We start from the raw sequence: 19712 nt of genomic DNA, 5'->3' as shown, positions 1-19712 counted from the left end.
CTACTCACCCCATTCAGGGTGATTCTGCATGTAAGCAAAAATTCCATATTATCTAAATATCTCCTAGTATAGTCATTACCAAGCATAAACATACTGAAATACCTTATGGTGGTGGGAGTCGGGGGTAGACTTTTAGTTCAGACACAATACTCTTCTCAAATTTAATGATTATGTTTATAATACTATCTACAAATTTAATTTCAGGATGGAAAAAAGGATATTACAGTGTTTTTGGGAGAGAGGTTGGGTCCTGAGAACCACCACTGCAGGCTTCAAGGGTATCAAGACTAAGGCAAAAGAGAATCTCAGACCTTGTTCAGCAGATTAATCTTTGTGACAGTGTTGGTGGCCTCCCCTGAGTGCTTCACTAGCAGTGCAATGAGGCGGACAAAGGCATCCAGGTTGTGATAGCACTTGGCTCGGATCATGGTGGGATTAGCAGCAGGATTGTGCTGCTGCTCTGCCTGAGCACGGTAACTGATTTCAACACACATTTCAGTACACAGACGAAAGAACCTTGTTATGAGGTCATCAGTCTTCAGGATTCCTTGCTGGTGCATCTAGCAAAGGAACAAAAATATAAAGGAACAGTAAGATAAAATACACACAAATATATTTTTAATTTTCATGTTTAAGAGGTATTCTCCCAATTACTCCTTGTAACATTTCTAATTCTTACTTTGTAAAAACAAGGTGTCATGAAAATGTCTTCTCCATTAAAGACAGATGGCAGAATTTCTTAGTTTTAGGTTTTATGGAGATCAGAAAAGATGGAAGTTGAGAAAGAGATAATAATATGGCAATTTTGAATAACAGTCCATAACCACATAAAGTGGAAAAATTAACTTTCCAAACGAACCAACTTTTAGTAACCCACTAAGTCAACATAAAGTGGAAAAATTAACTTTCCAAACGAACCAACTTTTAGTAACCCACTAAGTCATAGCAAGACATTCTAACCAATTCATATTTGTCCCAGGTAAGAGATTAAGTTACATATATTTTGTATTTTACTTTTTCACAGAATTTAAGATAATTTCTCCCAACTGATTTAACCAGTAACGAAATTTTTGAAACTCCAACTAGCTGCAACAGGAAAAGTCAAGTAATAATTTGTGCAATAAGCAGGTACACCAAAGAAAATAGCCACAGATCATACCTGGCTACTTCAATGTAAATTGAGTTTATTTCAAATTAAGTTTAAAATAACATGGAAATAAATTTCTTTAAAAGAAAGGATAAAATACAAATTTTATGACATATGATTTCGAAGTGAAGCAGAGCAGATAAGTTATTTGGCTAGCACAAAAGAAAAAGGCAGTAGGGTGTTAAGACTACAGAGGGAGAAGGGGGCAAATGCTTAAAGACACTAAGCCCAGAATGAAAACTTGAGCAGTATCTTGGAAACTTTAAAACAATTTCACTGTCCCTTGATAAGCAATAAAGTAACTGAATAGAGACTTATGTACTCTAGACAAGACAGAAGGTCAGCAAAGGGACTTTTGTACGTTGAAATCTGAAAATCTACGGGGGGCGGGGGTGGTTAAAAAAATAAAGGCAGACTGCTATGATTAAGAGGAGCACAAGAATTCTCAAAAGGATGCAAAAGAGAATAAAAAGGATAAATACATTATCTTTTTTAAACAGAGAGAAGAAACAAGTAACTAAGCCAGCAGGAAGAGCTGAGACAGGTGCCACATCCATACCCATGAAATTTTGATGATCACAAAAACCAAATGATTTAAAGTTCTTCCATCCAAATCAGAAATCAAACCGTAAATATTCAATAATAGCTTTTTAATAAGGTGTATTTTAGAATTCTTTTGGGGTAGAGACTTACTATGATTTATTTACTAAGTTAACATTCATCTTGAACAGTAAATCCAATTTTTAACAACTTCTAAAATTTTAATAAGCTCTTCCATAATCCACTGTCATTTGACAAAAGATCTAACTTGCAATCTTTCTTTGGTTGCATACCTAAGCTTTGGTCTCAGTTTAAAGAAATATAATGGTCAATCTGCAGAAATAAGCAGATAAGCTAGTATCTCTCCCTAAATAAACATTACAATAGTTCAACTAAAGGAATTCTAAGGCCAGTTCAGCAAAAGCACCACTCCTGCAATTAAATAATATGATCAGGACAAACTGACTAATGGGTATGAATCCCTTACAGTGGCTGAAAATAGCCAGCAATAATCAAAAACAGAATGCTAAAATGGTACGTTAGCTCTCTTGCTACATCATTGTTTATTCATCCTGTTCAAATATTCTTTCCAAACCCAATTTTTCTAGGAACTGGTTTCCTAACACTTTAACTCAAAGTCCAATTTAGATAAAATCACATGAAAATAAATAATTGAAACTATTTCCCAAAAGAAAATGTTAATCAATTTTAGGTAGATAAGATACTTAGTTTAGAAAATATAATAAAACACTCTACCATTTAAATATTTAAGTTTTGTTGTATTTTCTTACTTTTTTAAAAACATGGGCTATTATGAGAATTTTACTTATTCATTAGCCCCAAATCCCCTCACTACTGATTATCAAGCCAGTAAAATTACTACAAAAATCTGGCAATTTCATTATTCATATTATCTGATCCACTGTATTTTGTAGCTATGACAACTGAAATGAGATAAATAGAATTAAAGGGGGCATGAAATGCTGAATTTACTGCTTAGTGTCCAAAGAAAAGGAATGAAATAGGCTTTATCAATTTAACAGAATAACAATGCTGACATTTTTGGTTTGTTTACATGAGTATGGAGGTAACTGTCTCACCACAGGTACATAATACTGAGCTTAAATATTGGAGGAATCACACCCTACTTATGTTGAATAAAAAGCACCTTTCTTTCCAAAAGCTCTACCTGTCCAACAAACGCAGAGAAAGCTTTGGTACTGTCACGGCCAGCTGCTGCTGAATGGTAGAGATTCACCCATTCCCTCAGAAGATACTCTGCCTTCTCCCTCAGGCCTGGAGGATCATCGTACTCTGAGGCTTGAGAGATCCCAGAATGCATCATAAAGTTAGGGCCTCCATGAGCACGATCAATCATTGCTTCATAGTTGGATCGCACTACTTCCATCAGCTGGGGCAATCTAGTACAATAAATCCAGAGTGAAAATCAGTCTACTCATGGTTGTAATTTCACAGACATACAGTTGGACAATCTGCTTATTTAATAGAAACCACACAGTGATTTCCATATTTAAACAAAGCTATCTTTGGTCTCTTCCTATCTGTTTATTCATGATCACATAATATGCAAATGACCGACTCAGTTAAAGCCACTTCTTGACCCCAAAAAAATGCTTACTGAGAGGGAGCTGATGTGCTATGTTAACAAATACTCTGTGCCTACCATGTGCCATGGTTTGTTATCTTAATCTAAACAATGCTTTGAGATACTATTTCTATTTTATTCAAGAAAAGGCTTGGAGGGGATAAGTCAATTTGCCTAAAATCAGAATTTAAAGGTCTAGGGCTTAGAATCAGGACTCCTGACACCACGTCTAGTACTGTATGTACTGCTTGCTCTACAACAAGGCGGCTTGGCAATTAGTTAAGCTTTCATAACTTCAGGGGACAATATTAGGCCTCACTAAAGCTTCCCACATTTTGAAGATAACAGCAGTTTTAACAGGTAATGTTAGTTAAGTCTGCACATTCATTTCTAAAGCTCCTTATTAGACTCAATACACAGAGATTGCAGAACATTTCATCCTCACCCTTCTGGAGCATTGCCTCTGGAGTGAGCATTAATCCTCATGAGAGTTTCAATGGTGTGGAATAGATCTGCCTCAGTAACATGAGCAACACTCCTTTCATCCACCAGCAGGATTTTTACCAATTGCATAGCAAATGCCACAGCCATGTAGTTTAAACCATTCTCCATTGACTGGCAACACAGAAAGCAAAATGTAACATAGACAACACTTGTAACAAACATACTTCCCAACTACCAGAGCCCTTTGCCTGTTTAAGAAAATTCCCTCCATACCTGAGCTAGGTGAAGATCATACTGCTGCATATTAACCAAATGATTCCGAATTAGCAACTCCACTGCTTCCACATTATATTTATATTCATCCCGACATTCAATTAGGCACCTAGAAAAGTGTATCTTTACTCATATAGGTACAACAGTATGTAACAGGTAAAATAAAGATCCTAATTGTATTCAGTGGTAATTTGTTCCAGATTAAGGATGCTTGGAGAACCAATTGCAAATCAGAATCCAAAATTCAAAATAGCCAATAATGAAGTAGAAATGATGCTGACAAACACAGATTAAAACTCAAGCTTTGCTTTCAAAGCCTAGAAAACAAATCATTCTGTGTAAAACACTTAAATATTTATATATGAACACCACTGCTATGAAATCATTGAAACCTTTTAAAGCCAATGATCTGCAATTTATTCCCCAAAGCGAAGTACTGGATTTCGTTATTTGTCAAGGGTACAAAATGAGAAAAGGCCAACCATTCAACTATTTCTCACTACCTAGAAATTCCCAGTGTCCCATTTACCTTCTAGAAAAAAAGGAAACCTCTGGAAACCCCTGGAAATAAGGCCAGATATCTTAGAAAGCAGTCCAATAAACAGTACTCTTGTAAGAGGGCTACTGACCTTGTGATCTGTTTGTTACACCACGGAGACCCATATGCCCGGCCATCCTGAAGAGCTTTCAAAACCAATAGATGGCACTCCCTGTAGCGCAGCAATAGGTCAGCATCAGCACCACTTGTAGCATCTAGTAAACCCTCTACAGCCTATGGAAGAAAGTAAGTATTCACAAACATGGAAAATACAGTATTCAGCCCAACTTTCAAAGCCAAAAACCAAACCTTAACGGAAATTAGAATAGATCTTCTAGAGCCTCGACTTAATAGTGTCTCTACTCACCAAAACCCTTTTCACACACACACTTACCTTAACACACACATTCTCTCTACATTGTAATTTATATTCATACATGTTCTCCACATAAAAAGTCCCACTGTCCCTACATAGTTAAAATCCAATGCTCTGTACCAATCCTCCCATATAACCCTACTTGGATCAACCTTTCCTCCAAATCTAAAGTGTGACTTTTAAACTTTCTTAAATGATTATATTTTCAAAAAATTGTAATGAATAATTTTCCCACTTCGCTGCTGGTTAAGTGCCAACGACCACATTCTATTTTGGAGAAAAATCACCTGTTTTTTATCAAACAAAACTTGTTTTATCTTAATTTTAAAATCTGAAGCTAACTTAAGTAGATGATGGTGCAGGTCACTAGATTTACAAACATAGTTTCTTCTTGAAAGTAACATTCAATGGGGCATCTGGGTTGTTCAGTCCTTATGTGTACGACTGTTGACTTCAGCACAGGTCATGCCCTGACAGTTCTTGGGACTGAGCCCCACATTGGGCTCTGTGCTGATAGGGAGGAGCCTACTTGGAATTCTCTCCCCGCCCCCCTTCCCCTGCTCCCTTTCTCTCAAAATAAACAAACGTTAAATAAAGAACTAACCTTCTGGAGCAATCCAAGAGCAGCTATGGCATCCCGAGAGTTTCGAGATAATACTACAACCTCCAAAAGACTTCTAAGAGCCTGAGCTTGAGGATTCATGGCCAAAGTTGGTGGAATGGCATGTAGGTGCTGCTCTAGTTCTGTAATGCACTTATCATAAATCTGAGCTACATCATCTGTTGCCCAAGCTTGCTGTTTGAGAGAAAGAACAAAAAAAGAGATAAGCAAAAATTTTTCAGATTTTTCATTGGCACATGTAACAATTAAAAAATATTTTAATATGTTTACTCCCCTATTTTTTTTCTTCCCCATCAGAATAGAGGGACTCTTTCATTCCCCTTCCTGAACTATTCAATCTTAATGATATTAGGTGGGGCAGTACAAGGCAGGGATGTGGGGAGGGGTATTTCACATAACTATGGAAAGCCTGACAGATACACACAATCAAGTAATCAAAGAAAGCAAGATAAATAATGGGATAGGATATAGCCTAGGAAAGTCTGTAACCCAAACCATAGAAAATATAGTACTCAGTCCAACTGTCAAAGCCTGATAGAATAATAACACAGCATCATTTCTGTGATAAACCTATCAAAGACGCACTACTTAAATCTATTCCTGAGAACATATTAAACAAATCCAAATCAGGACATTCTAGAAAATAACTGGCCCATAGTCTACAAAAGTGTCAAGGTCATGAAAGATGAGGAAAAGGTAAGGTGCTATACCAGACTGATCTGGAGGAAATTTTAAAAACATAACTGAAAATGTATGATTCTGCAATAGGTCCTTTTAACTATAAAGAGATGATACTGGGACACTTCATAAAATCTAAATGAGGCCTAAGAATTAGATATTACTATGTCAATATTAGCTTCCTGATTTCAACAGCTGCACCAAAGTATTTGAGACTGATTGGGACACCAGGGTCAGCATCTTATTTTCAAATGGTTCAGGGTCAAAATGTCTTCCCCTACCTCTCCAAGTCTTCTGCAAATAATTGTTTCAAATTTTTAGAAAATCTTTTTACAACAAATAGGCAAAGCCATGGAGTCACCATATAAATTCCCCTAATTAGGCCAAAACATGAAAATCAACCTCATGGATTTAAAAAAAAAAAAAAAAAGTTCCTTTGTGTGCCATGATGATCTGATAAAAAGAATAGCCATACTCAACAACTGTGGGTAATTTTTCCCCCTAATACTTAAAACTCTCAGGAAGCAAGTGATAGACTAACAAAAACATTCAAATTAAATGAATGTAAAATACTCAATTTAATCCAAAGAACGATTTACCTTCATGGGTTGGGCTAAAAATCCTGTAGGCTGACTTAAATCATTTGTGGGCAAGAAGCCGGGCACATTGCGTGCAAACTCTTCATAAACAGCCAGCTGCTTTGGGTCCACACCACCAACCTGGAAAGAAGAAAACCTATTTTGACAGGATCCTCTTCAAAGAATCATAGCAAAGTTCTCTGAAAGTGGAAACTCTGGGTAGGAGTATGCACAGGGATTCTGGAGAAGGCACAAGGGAGCTACTACAACATCTAATAGCATGACCTGCCTATGTATGTGTCCACACAATTCACAGTGTGTCCCATTTCCCTGAATCCTGTCGAAAGCCCCCTTTGTTTAAAAATTCATTTGAGTTTTTCCAGTGGAAAATGCCTCAAATAGAACCATGCCAAGTGCAATTCTCCAATGGAGCTGGGAAAAATGATCAGATTTCTTACATCATCTTCTCACCAATAAGTAGTTAACAATAAAAAAAAGAAGTACTAGAAGGAAACCAAGTTGTGAAACACAAAAACTAACAGGCACATGAACTCTTTACATAGGGACTTCAACAACTGTCAGGTGCATACATCTAAGGTTAACTTTTCTTTTATAAAGTAGTATTTTTTAAGTAGTCTCTACACCCCATGTGGGGCTTGAACTCACGACCCTTAGACCTAGAGTCACATGCTCTACCAACTGGACCAGCCCAGTACCCTCATCTAAGGTATCTTTATGCCTTCTCCACAGTAGCCTTCAAGTGATATGCTACTGAGGGTGGGATGTTGTCCCAGAAACAACATGTAACACCACTGTCTTAGTCCTGGTGCAAAGTTTAAGCAACATGAACAGAAAGAAAATAAAGAAGGGCAGGGAGAGACAAAGGCCCCAGTTCTCACTTTCAGCCTGATTTGCTCTGGCATCCGCTCAGCTTGATATGTTAACACCACAGGATCACAGTACCTGCGCCCTTCTTGCCTAGCATGTTTTCTCAGCTCAAATTCCTACAAATAAAAAAAGTCACTGAGGTTCTTGTTATGAGGCATTTTCTTAAATAGAAAAAACAAAATACTTAAATGACAGATGCTAAACACTTACAGTTGCTAATCTCTTGTCCATCTCAGGGCCTGCTTTTTCTACTGCAGTCTTCTGAATAAAACAGCAGGCTAATTCACAATTGTCCTGAGCTAACTGAGCAGCTGCCTGATCCATCATTTCCCTCTGTTGTGGAGATGCAGTCTATTGGAAGGGGAAGAGACAGAAGAAAACAATTTAAAGTTTTCTGTAGACAGGTAAGACAAATAATAGGAGATGCAGTGTTTATATAAATTTTTAAAGTTCTGGCTCTATTTATGACTTATTAGCTGTGACCATAAAATAGCCTAATAATCATCTTCATCTTTAACATGAAAATACTACTGACCCAAAACACTTTACTTACAGGTTGTTGTGAAGAAAGTGAACAATATGGAAACAGTAAAGCAATTTGGGGGGGGGAACCATCATTAATGGTGACATGGAAGACCCAAAATTAGCAACTGAGTTAACCTGAGGAAAGTGTGTGTGTAGTCACTTTACACAGTTTTCCACTGACCTACTGAAACTATTTTAATCTAAATTCTTAATAATAACCAGATACAAGATTGTTAACGTGGGGATTTTTAAACGCTTCTTATCTTTAAACCAATAAATATCTGGATATCTCACTGTGTTGAGGATACAATAGTGAGCAAAAAAACATGAGGCTTCACCTCAGAGCATTTACAATCTAATAGGACGGGAGACATCAAACAAATGTGGTGACATGCAAACAAAAAGAAACTCGGGCAAACATCACAAATTCTGTATCACATCAAGAAAATAATCAACGTACACGAAGGGCTGAGGCAAAACTGTTTTTCAAGTTGGTAGATATGCTCATAAGCAAAGGTTCCCTGCAGGTAATCATAGCCATGCCAGCTGTTAAGTTCCGCATCATGTGATGAGCTGCTATTCGCATTCGAGACTCCTCAGAATCCAGGGCAAAATCCTTCCTGACTATTTGCTCACAAGTAGTCATGGCAATCTTAATTGATCGATCCACCACAGGATGGACCAGCTCCTGGACAGCCCGTTCAATTGCCTGGCGCACACACTGCTTCAACTGTGGATGTGCCTGAAACAAGGGTATCTGGGGGAGGAAGACAAGGACAAGTTAAATCAATAGCCTGTTCAAGGTAAGAAAACCTAACTTACATCAGTAATCACACCTGTGATTCTGGAAATGACTTCGAGGCTAACCAGTAACTACCAATTTCTACTTTAAATTAACCAATAAAAAGGTCATGAAATAGAGGCGCCTGGGTGGCTTAGTCGGTTAAGTGTCCGACTTTCGCTTGGGTCATGATCTCGCGGTTCGTGGGTTTGAGCCCCGCATCGGGCTGTGTGCTGACTGCCAGCTCAGAGCCTGGAGCCTGTTTCGGTCTGTGACTCCCTCTCTCTCTGACCCTCCCCTGCTCACGCTGTCTCTCTCTCTCCTAGAAATAAATAAAACATTAAAAAAAAATTAAAAAAAAAAGGTCATGACATAGAAGCTAGGCTGCAAAGAGAGCAGTATTCATTGCATTAATTATACCATATGATATGTGATAATAAACAGGTCTTTGATTTTTTAAGAAATCTTTAAGTTTGATGGGCAAATTTTTTATTACAGGATGCATTACGTGCTTACTTACAATCTGTAGCTTAAGTACTCTTAAAATAGTTTTTATGGTTGCTTGGAGAAATGCAAAAAGAATCAGGTAAACAGAGAAAAGGATTTCTATAGAAACATTAATACAAATAATTCTCCAGAATAGCAAACATTTACATTACCATAAATTGAAGGCATTTTGCTTCATTCACCTGAACGACTGTTTCTAATCTTTTCTCTCTGGTATGCCCTAATATTCACTTGGTCTCTTAATTAATTTGTAAGAAATTTCTAAAATATCATGGATGGATACATAAAAGTGTTCAGATTACTGACAGTGTTATAAAGGGGAATCACAATGTCTAAATCTAAGGGTTCCCCACCCCAAAAATGTAAGTGCCCTAGGGGTCAGGGGTGGGGGAAGACCTAGGTTAAAATCTTTATTTTTTTAATGTTTATTTATTTTTGAGAGATAGAGCACAAGCAATGGAGGGGAGAGAGAGCAGGAGAGACAATATGAAGCAGGCTCTGAGCTATAAGCACAGAGCCCAATGAGGGGCTCAAACTCACGAACCATGAGACCATGACCTGAGCCAAAGTCAGATGATTAACCAACTGAGCCACCCAGGCGCCCCTAAAATGATGTTTTAAATCCCGTTATGTCCTTTAAATTAAAAAGCTCAGTGTGTTAATGTTACTCCTGTATTGTGAACATTTACAGTCTAAAAATCAAAGAGCATGGATACTCTAGTATCTGATTCTGAAAAAATGTTAAAGAGACTAAAAGAGAAGATAATCATCACTCTGAATGCACAGGTAAAATGCCTCTAACTTAGGCATTTTACAGGACTCTAAACCAAACTTCCTTCTGGAACAGGCTACAGACATATAATTGAAAGTATTAAGTCCCACTTTTAGATCCTGGCCTGGAGACTTTACATAACACAGGAATCAACTGAGTTCTAGCTATCATCCAAAATAGCTTAAAGCAAGGGCGAAGAATGGCATGATAATGAAAAAGAGCAAAAAACTATGGAATACTTAAGGATCTTTTGATCTGTGTGAGGAATTCATGGCCATTCTGATTATATTGCCAGATGATTGATATACAGGGTTTAGATACGAGGAACATAGATAATGTCCAGTCACAATAACTGTTTTTAGAGTAGGAAAAAACCCCAGCTGTACTATATACAGCAGTTTCCAATCCCTCCTCTCTGCACAAAATCCTCTAAGACCTAGGAACCCAGAAGGAAGGGGACAAAGAAAAGGTGACCCATTTACCTTGTCATAAATTAGGAGTTAGGGGATGGAACAGTTGTTTACTTACTGTTGGGTTTAAGGTAATGTGTGGTGCCAGGCCTGCAAGGGAATAGACATTGATGTCGTGGTAGCTGTACTGTGGTTGTGGTGGAACTGTGGCTGTACAAGTGGTACTGGTAGCTGGTGTTGTAGAAGTTGCTAAATGTTAAAGAGATAAAATAAGAGCTAATAAAAAGCACAATTCTTGACTTTGCTACAAATCAGGGCATTAAGTGGTCTTTAACTGGACTGGTCTCTTAGGGTGGAGATGAGAATGGTACAGGTCACATTTTTTCCAACCGAAAATATAACAAGAAAATTTCTATTGTTTTAATATAGAGATCTGAACAAACTATGTAAAGTTATGTCAGTGACAATGCCCCACAGCAAAGAAATCAACTGCAAGGACATGCTACATTAGCAAGCCCAAGACTTGATTACTCTTCATTACAGAGGTTTATTTACAATCTAGGCTGTTTTCTGGTTTCACTTGAGGATTCTTAGCTACTGAGAAAGAATGACAAGCTAGTTATCTTACATACCTCCTAATCTTTCATTCAACACTCCTATAGCCTCCACATTTCCAATCTATGATCCATATATAATAATCCACTACGTGGGCAGGTCTACCTGGTAGTCTGGCTACCATTTGAGAAATAACACAGACCCATTGTGCCATGCAGTTCTTTCTGATCTCAAACAATATAAAGAATCACCCAGCTTAGCTGGGATATGATTAACGATACTTAATTAAAAATGCCATTAAGAATTACCCAGATGAATTCTTAAACTGAAGACAATGCCTAGACATTCCTGACTTTTCCTTAATAATTTAGATGGCTCACCAAAAAGTATACAAAATTTCAACACCACATTATGTGGAAAATAATGTAACTTGTGACATGTAGCATGAATAAGATGTTCCATTTAAGAAAATTCTGGTAAAGCAGAGGGCTAATTATCACACTTACTTGTGGTTGTGATGGGAGGGAGTTCTTCTGGCTGCTTGACATCTTTCTTTGGAGCAGAGAGTTGCTCATCTAAGTTCTTTAGCCGATCTTTATCCTTTAGGAGGTTTCCAGGTTTTAGCTCATTGATGTCTAATGCAAGGTTCTTGCAGAGGACCTCAATCTCAAACTTCAAGTTTAACTGCATAACGAATTTTAAAGACAAAAATGTAGTTTTATTCACTATCATTATTCTTACCCAATTGTTACAGTGCTCCCCCCACCCCACAATTCTCCACATTTCCTGTAACTTTTAATAATGTGAAGGAAGTTTCAAAGGTTAAAGCAGCAACAAATGTACCTTTAAGTCATGTTCCTGATGTAGCTCTGCCAATACATTCATAATTGCCATAGTCCAGGGGTTGGGTGGCCTAAAAACCTAAAGAAAAGCTATTATGTTGAGTTGGCCCCAAACTCATTCTTTAATTTGTATTATTTAAAAATAGTTAGGCACTTATACCTGTGTGGCTATAACAAAATCCCTGGTTTTTCCATCTATATCATAACTTAGAAAAACACCAAAACCCAGTCATCAATTAAAATCAGAATTACTAAATAATGCTACCTTAACTTCTCACACATTGGAAATCCAAGTTTCCCTGAGGAAGACTGACTGAACTAGCTCTATATTCAGAACTAAGGATATAATCACGAGATTATATCCTTTGCTGAAACAAACTAACTCTTACAGATTAACCATCAATAAAATATTAAAATCTACTCACCACACTGCGAATGCTAGATTCTAAGACTTTGGCAACAAAGGGCACTACATAGAGCAACTCTTGTTGTCCTTTAACATAAGCCTCTAGCAGCAAAGATTTTACATCCAAGTCCTAGAATAAGAAAACTATTTTTAAAAAGCTGGGAATATACTCAAAACCCCTCACAAAGCACCCAAAGAAAGGTATTTATGACCCTTGCCTTACAAAAAGGGTGACAACCAGACCTTACTGACTTTTACTGTTCTCAAAAATACAGAATCATGAGCATGCAATTAGAGATTCAAACCATGGGCCAAACTCTTATAAATGCCCAAAATCATTAAAACAGTCCCAAATAAAGTCAAGACTTTTAAACATAATATGCTATATACTCTCAAATTTTACATGAACTTCTGGCTGGAACTCACAGTGTGTAAGATGGGTTTATTTTTAGCTAATGTGATCATTCCCAGCCAATGTCCCAAATTCTTCAGCAAAGAACGATCTGAAAAATTGGCTGCAGCTTTATCAGAGGTCAGGAGCACCTGAAATGGTAAAGAATTAAGAAATAAAGAAAGCAGGTTTAAGAAAAAAATTCTCAACTTAATGTTTGAGAATTCCATTTTATCTAATGTTAAAAACAAGATGTCAATTCTGAGAACACATCCCAAAGTAGATCTACTCCATATGATCAAAGTATTAACTACACTATACAAGGTTAAGGGATCATGTATATAGTCCTACAGAAAAGTATTTTAAAACTGAAATTTTTAGCTGGTTTGAAGCAGGCACCCAAATGCAAATCTATTTTGAAGAGCAAAATTCAGTTCAAATGATGACTAAAGCTATAGTTCCCAAGGCCTTCAAAAAAACAAGCATATGGAGAAATGTAACCAAGACTGAAATCGAAATATCTATTATAATCTTTTAGCGCTTTCCAGGTCAACTTTCTGTAATACAGTATAATATTGCTAAAGTGCTTATTGTAAAATTTCTAGATTTAAATATAGATTTAATTACCTATCTGTTTCATTAATTCTGTAGTACTTAGTTTCCTAAGGGGGACATAAACATCACATGATTGTGTTCTGGGGCAAACATATATGTCCATCTTACTACGTTACCTATAAATCTATAGCTATAAATTTAAAGTTGTAATTTTAATTTGCTTAAAAGAATCTTGAGATTCTGCTCCAGAATTATGTGGAAATTTTCACATCCCAATCATCGCTGCAATCAGATTGGGGGGAGGGGCGAATGAGTATAGTTATGTTCCTTAACTCTATAGAGCAACAGCAGAATGGCACAAAGTCAGCTGTGCAAACAGAAAGAGCCAGGAATTATTTTGCACTACAGCGTAACCAAGAATGGGGAAAATTTCCATCCAAAGGTTTAAATATAGTGCTGGTTCCTAAGCCAATGCCCAAATCATTCATCAAAGAATGATTACAGCTTGAAACGTTATTCCTCCCAAGAAATGAAATACCAAATTTCATGAAATAAGCATTAGCTCATTAGGAAAACTTTGACTACAAACTGCTGAGGATCCTTAAAAGATTTACTGGAGGACTATCTTTGTAATAAAGTTATTAACAATCTAATTATCCATTAGTAATAAACATCCATACAATGGATTTCTAGAAGACTATTAAAAACAAAGTGAGGAACTAGAGCTAAGAGCATATTACAAATACAAAGACGGGAAAAAAACAAGTTGAAAGTATAAACGGAGAGTAAATATTTAAAATTATGCATGGAATAATAAAAACAAATTCAGAATAGTATAGTTACTTTCAAAGTAAACAGTACAGAGCAGATCTTCATGAAATGCTTCATGAAATTTAGTTCCATATTTCTTAAACAAACCCTAAATAACCTTATACACACAACACAGAGAAAAAAACAGCCAATACCTCCCCCAAAATTCTGCTTGTACAATCAAGCATTTCCAAATTCAAAGGAGTAATGAAAAGGAATAGAAGAACTAAATTTTACTTTGATATTTCTGTAGGTCTCATTCAGAACCATCTTATTAAATTCAGGATTCTTCAGCGTGTCAAGGAAGTTTGAATAGAGGCTGTGAAAGTTTGGCTCAATACTGACTCTCTTCATAACCAGGTATTGTGAAACCCAAGGCATAAATTCTTCCTTCACAGTTTCCTTTAGTTCTTCAACCTAGCCAATCAATAAGACACAGGAAGTACAAGGTTAAAAGATGACAAAATACAGCTTTGTGTTTCTTCTATGTGAACAATCCTATACCATGTGGCTTCTTGCAAAATTAGATGCTAAAGCCCCATGCTTCATCTCCCTCCACATAAGACATATGCTATGAAGTATAATATATAAAATTCTATGTTAGTATAGAGTCAATCATCTCTCCAACTGGATGATTACAACTAAGACATCTATGGTTCCTTTCACCTTTAACTTCCTCACCCTCATCTTACCCAACTCTCCATATGACCCAAATTGCATATATTACTAATGCACAACCTGCCATTAACAGACTTAACACCAGAACTGTATGTTTTTCTGAATTTTTCTCCAGGAATCTTCTCTACAGTTTGAAACTCCGCTTCCAAAAGGACACTAAAGGCTTATTTTTACCCACAATCAATTCTGGTGGGATTTTGAAAGATGGTACATACATAATATCTCAAAACCTACTTGTTCAAGCTAATCTTATGGGCTAAAACGGGCATTTCCAATGGGTTACTATATAATCTTGAAAGACAAGAATCACTTCTTGTGCTTTGCACAAGGTCTACCTCAGTTATTAAGCACCTAAAAAAAGTTCTGAATGGTCTCTGGGAGGACATGAGCTGCAATGAGGTACAAATGAAATGTTCCATCACGATGAGATCGTGTAGTTTATTTCAAAAGCCTGTAAAACTCACCACAAAACTAGTGCTATTTAATGTCTATAAAAACCACAGCTACTAATTGTATATCTGTATTTCCTTTGTTTTGACTCTATTACTTCAATCTTTAAAGTAAACTGAGTATTTAAAAAGGTACAGAAATCCCCCAACCCACTAGGGATAAAAATAGATAGTATTCACAATGGTATATAAACTATTACATCATGCTCACCTTTTGGGTCATATTTGACTGTGAGAGATTATTGAAGATAAAAGCAATTTTCTCTTGGATATTTTCTGGGGGCTCTACAATTCTCTCAGTTTGATCTGTGGCCACAAGCAATGTATCTATATTTGTAGTATTAATAGAAGGCTAAAAACACAAAGTACATAAAATAAATGAATTGAAATTTCTGCTTGACAAATCTCAGGGAAAAAATGTATACAAATTTAGTATAAAACATATACATGGTATATACTGCTGTGCATTGGAAGTGTTGACAGGAATATATATTCAACTATTAATAGTGCCTGCCTAGGGAAGGGAGATACAAAGGGAGAAACGCTGATCTTGATACTTTTAATACGCATGTGCTGTTTTATAATAAAAACACATGTTCACTACTAGATACATTATAACGTAACAAATCTGAGAAAAGAAAAAAGATCTACTTACTGGCACATCTTTCTTAAAGCTGACTCCGGTTGGCCTGGTGACTGTAACCGTTTTAGCAACAGTGGTGGTTGTTGAGGTGGTTACCATCGTGCTAACCTGACCAGCAAGGGGAGCTTTTGCTGGAACCTGGGCCTGAGCCTGGGCTTGAGCCAGTGCAATACTTCCAGGGGTTGTGATAGAGCCCTGCATTTTCACAGGAGGATCTCTAGACTGCTGTCCATACTCAATATACTATAGGGATAGGGAGAGGGAAACATATTAAAAGAGTTCTTAACAAAAACTGAAAATTCTGAATTATACTCTCCTCACTTGTAACGGGAAAAATCATTTCAGAACACTCTTCTGGCTCATCTATATCCCTTACTTCTTGCCCCATTCTGGTCCACATTTCTATATATAATATACGTAAGTGGATACTATGAGCTCTTTAGGAAGTAAAATATTAATATGTTTTAAAATATTTATGAGAACTAGTCTAGCAAACTTTCAAAAACAGCCACCACCAATGCTTGCATATATACTTCCATAAATCCCTTAATATACATAAACTTTAGTATTTTTAAATTTATATAGTAAACTGATCTCTTTTAATGGACACTGATGAGAAATCTAAGTCCTAAAAAATACATAGTAATGGGAGTTATCTCTCAGCAAAGCCATAACTACCAAATAAACACACTGTAGAAGGGCAAGTCACTTCTAGAATTAATAAGCAAGACAGCAGACATTTTTTCCCATTTCACAGACCATCTAACCACCTTTCTAGCACAAATTAGAAAACTGACATGGGGTTCTGGATCCTACTTCCAGCAGTCTATGCCTGAACAAAACAAAAACTACTATCTAGATACATAACTGTATTCAAAAAAGGACATTTTCAAGGAAGACAATCTCTGAACAAAGTATAGCATTTTTAAACTAAGTAAACAAATATAAACAACTGGCTCTTCCACTCTCTAGCTATCTTGTTACAAGGGGTGACGGGGACCACTGTTTTTGTGTGTTCATGCCCATACCCCTCTCTCCTGGTCTCCACTCTCCTAAGACCTATATTCCTAGATCTGAATTCCAAACACATTTTATTGTGGTAAGCCTCTAGCTTCTCAGCTTTATAAAACTCTGCTCTCCTGCATAGCTTTCAGTACTACTATATTGGCATATTCTCCCAACCCCCACAGATGAATGAGTAACACTTGCGCCTGGCACTCCATAGGTCTCCTAGGTTAAGCCTTTACAAAAACCCTGGCCTCCTACAGCAAACCCAATGGTATGAGGTAGAAAACACTGGACTAAATTCTAATAAAAATTAAAAGTAGGTTCAAATTCTGATCTGATTCCTTGAAATATGATGTTATAAAGCCATTTTTCAGCTTCTTTTAAAATAATAATAAAAATGTATCAACTTTCTTGTTCTCTGTAAGCAGACTTTGCCTAAAGCAAGACAAGGGTATGAATAATATTAACCAATCAACCTAAAATCACTTACTAAAATAGTTGACAAATTTCAAGAACAATCATTTAAAATGCCTTAAAACTATAATCTCTAGGTCCATTTCCTCAAGGACTACCTCCTTTTAAACAAGTATATGAAAGGAATCTAAGGCTGAATTTTTTTTTTTTTTTTAAGTAATCTCTATGCCTAACATGGAGCTTAAACTCACAACTGGGAGATCAAGAGTCACATGCTCTAACTGAGGTAGCCAGATGCCCCAAGCAGGCTGTAGTTTCAAGAAACACTTATCTTAGTCTTATATGAAACAGCTCTGACTCATACTAACATTTAAATCAAAGGAACATCTTTACTTATTTTTATCCAAGATTCCCACTCCAAATCCTTTACAGAATCAGACAGGAATTGTTAGTAAAAGATGTCTATACTTCAACAGCATTATCAGGCTAAAGTACCTGACAAAAGCCCTTCATTAAATGAAGCAAAAACCACTGCTTAGAAAAGATAATCCAAGAATGACATTTTTTTCATGACCTATTATTAAGCTGCAAAATGAGCACCGAATATACGTATGCTTATAACATGCCAATCTTTAAGAAATCTTAATGCCAGTCCCAGTAAATCCAAATCAAATAGATAAACCTTCCAACTACTAGATAGATTTTAGGTAGTAAACACACTTACCTCCTGTAAATGATGTGGAAATTGCATAAAGTGACTGATAGAAGCCAAGTGCTGACAATACTGTGGATAGTCCTTCAATCTGCCAATAAAATAGTCATTCATTCATTCATTCATCTTTTCAAGTAAGAACAGAAGAAGCACAATTAACAAATTTTTTTCTAAATTTGTTTTAGCTACTCTAGGCTACTCTAGGCTACTGTCCTCATTCTACCTTGGAAACACCTTATCTGAAGAGAATGCCAAAGTTAATAACACAGAAGTAGAGAGAAATATTTATGAACTTCACTCCTTTTACATCAGAAAACTGTATCTCTGGAGCACCTAGGTGGCTCAGTCAGTTAAGTATCTGACTTTGGTTCAGGTCTTGATCTCACAGTCCATGAGTTCAAGCCCTGCATTGGGCTCACTGTTGTCAGTGCAGAGCCCACTTCAGATCCTGTGTCTCCCTTTTTCAAAATAAAGTTTAAAAAAAAAAAAAAGAAAATTACCTTTTTAAAGGTCCTATTTCAGTTAAAATTACAATGAGCCACTAAAATTGCTATCTAGAAAAACTCCAAATGTTCTTCAAAAAAGTTAAAAGGAAAAACAATTCAGAGTTAATCCATACAAAGGAATATTACACTCAGCTATGAGAAGAAAAAAAACTACAGAAACACAGAGTAACACAGATTAATTTCAAAAGAGGGGTGCTAAATGCAACAAGTTAGACTCATACATGCTGTGTATGGTTCCATTTAAGTAACACTGGAAAAACTAGAAAGCAATCATATTAGTGACTGCCAGGGGTCAAAGATGGAGGAAGATGAACTTGTACAAAGTGGAAACAAGAGAACTGCTTGGGAGTGATAGAAATATTCAGTATCTTGATTGTGATAGTAGTGGTAATATAACTGTATAAATTTTGACAAAATTCAAAGAAATGTAATCTAAAACAATGACTTACCCCTCAACAACAAAAAAATCTATTTCAGTTTATACTTTTCCTACCACTTCTTTCATAATAGTAATGAACTGTTTTCATTTCTTCCTCTTCAACTTCATACATTAAGATATATATAATGATGGGGCATGGCAAGAACTAGTTGGTTATTATTTCTTCTTATACTACAAAAGAGACGCTTCATAGGAAACCTATCCACTCACCTGTTTTTAAATCTATCTAGTGCAGCAATCCCAAAATAATACATTTTGGATCCAAAAGGCTTGCGTAAGGCTTCAAGAACATATCGCAGAGCTAGACCTAGTGCCATATAAGTGACCAGTCCTTTTTCGATTATCCCACCAAACAGGCAGGCTGTTATATGTAACTCTTTATCAGGGTACTGGGGGAAAAACCGATATTCTTCAAACAAGTTCCTCAGCATACAGTTAAATACTTCCCGTTCCCTCTTTATTGTAGAGTCTTTAAACCTCTGTAACATTTCTAATACCTAGAAAAAAACAAGACAAAAACATTCATAAAGGAAACTATTATGAAAGGCATTCCTCAAAGAGTCTTCAAAGAATTGTTAAAAAGAATAAACATATTTTTAAAATAAAATAATTTTTTAAG

The 19712-nt window shown here is 36.3% G+C and overlaps 1 protein-coding gene and 1 non-coding gene across 7 annotated transcripts in view; both read right to left on the bottom strand.

The window, feature by feature from the left end:
* Positions 1–19712, bottom strand: part of CNOT1 (CCR4-NOT transcription complex subunit 1) — a 106161-nt gene that overhangs the window by 11300 nt on the left and 75149 nt on the right. For 3 of the 6 annotated variants that reach the window (XM_039232616.1, XM_039232619.1, XM_039232617.1), the window contains exons 21-40: positions 19304–19590; positions 18161–18239; positions 16027–16257; positions 15583–15723; positions 14482–14661; positions 12915–13031; positions 12508–12618; positions 12084–12161; positions 11747–11924; positions 10804–10934; positions 8676–8972; positions 7901–8041; positions 7702–7806; positions 6824–6943; positions 5529–5720; positions 4640–4782; positions 4011–4119; positions 3739–3908; positions 2856–3108; positions 312–560 (exon numbers count right to left, since the gene is read on the bottom strand). In XM_039232616.1, the coding sequence (XP_039088547.1) occupies positions 312–560; positions 2856–3108; positions 3739–3908; positions 4011–4119; positions 4640–4782; positions 5529–5720; positions 6824–6943; positions 7702–7806; positions 7901–8041; positions 8676–8972; positions 10804–10934; positions 11747–11924; positions 12084–12161; positions 12508–12618; positions 12915–13031; positions 14482–14661; positions 15583–15723; positions 16027–16257; positions 18161–18239; positions 19304–19590 (3312 nt within the window). The remainder of the gene's footprint in view (positions 1–311; positions 561–2855; positions 3109–3738; positions 3909–4010; positions 4120–4639; positions 4783–5528; positions 5721–6823; positions 6944–7701; positions 7807–7900; positions 8042–8675; positions 8973–10803; positions 10935–11746; positions 11925–12083; positions 12162–12507; positions 12619–12914; positions 13032–14481; positions 14662–15582; positions 15724–16026; positions 16258–18160; positions 18240–19303; positions 19591–19712) is intronic. The other 3 variants (XM_039232620.1, XM_039232622.1, XM_039232621.1) reach the window with 1 other exon arrangement.
* LOC120232184 lies at positions 13754–13892 on the bottom strand. Its single transcript, XR_005528514.1, has one exon. It is a non-coding gene; the product is annotated as a small nucleolar RNA SNORA46 (small nucleolar RNA).

Source organism: Hyaena hyaena, unplaced genomic scaffold (assembly GCF_003009895.1).
Source record: "Hyaena hyaena isolate Hyena2069 unplaced genomic scaffold, ASM300989v1 scaffold_68, whole genome shotgun sequence".
Classification (NCBI taxonomy): Eukaryota; Metazoa; Chordata; class Mammalia; order Carnivora; family Hyaenidae; genus Hyaena; species Hyaena hyaena.
Note: the sequence above shows the minus strand (reverse complement) of the source record. Positions and strands in the feature narration are given on the sequence as shown.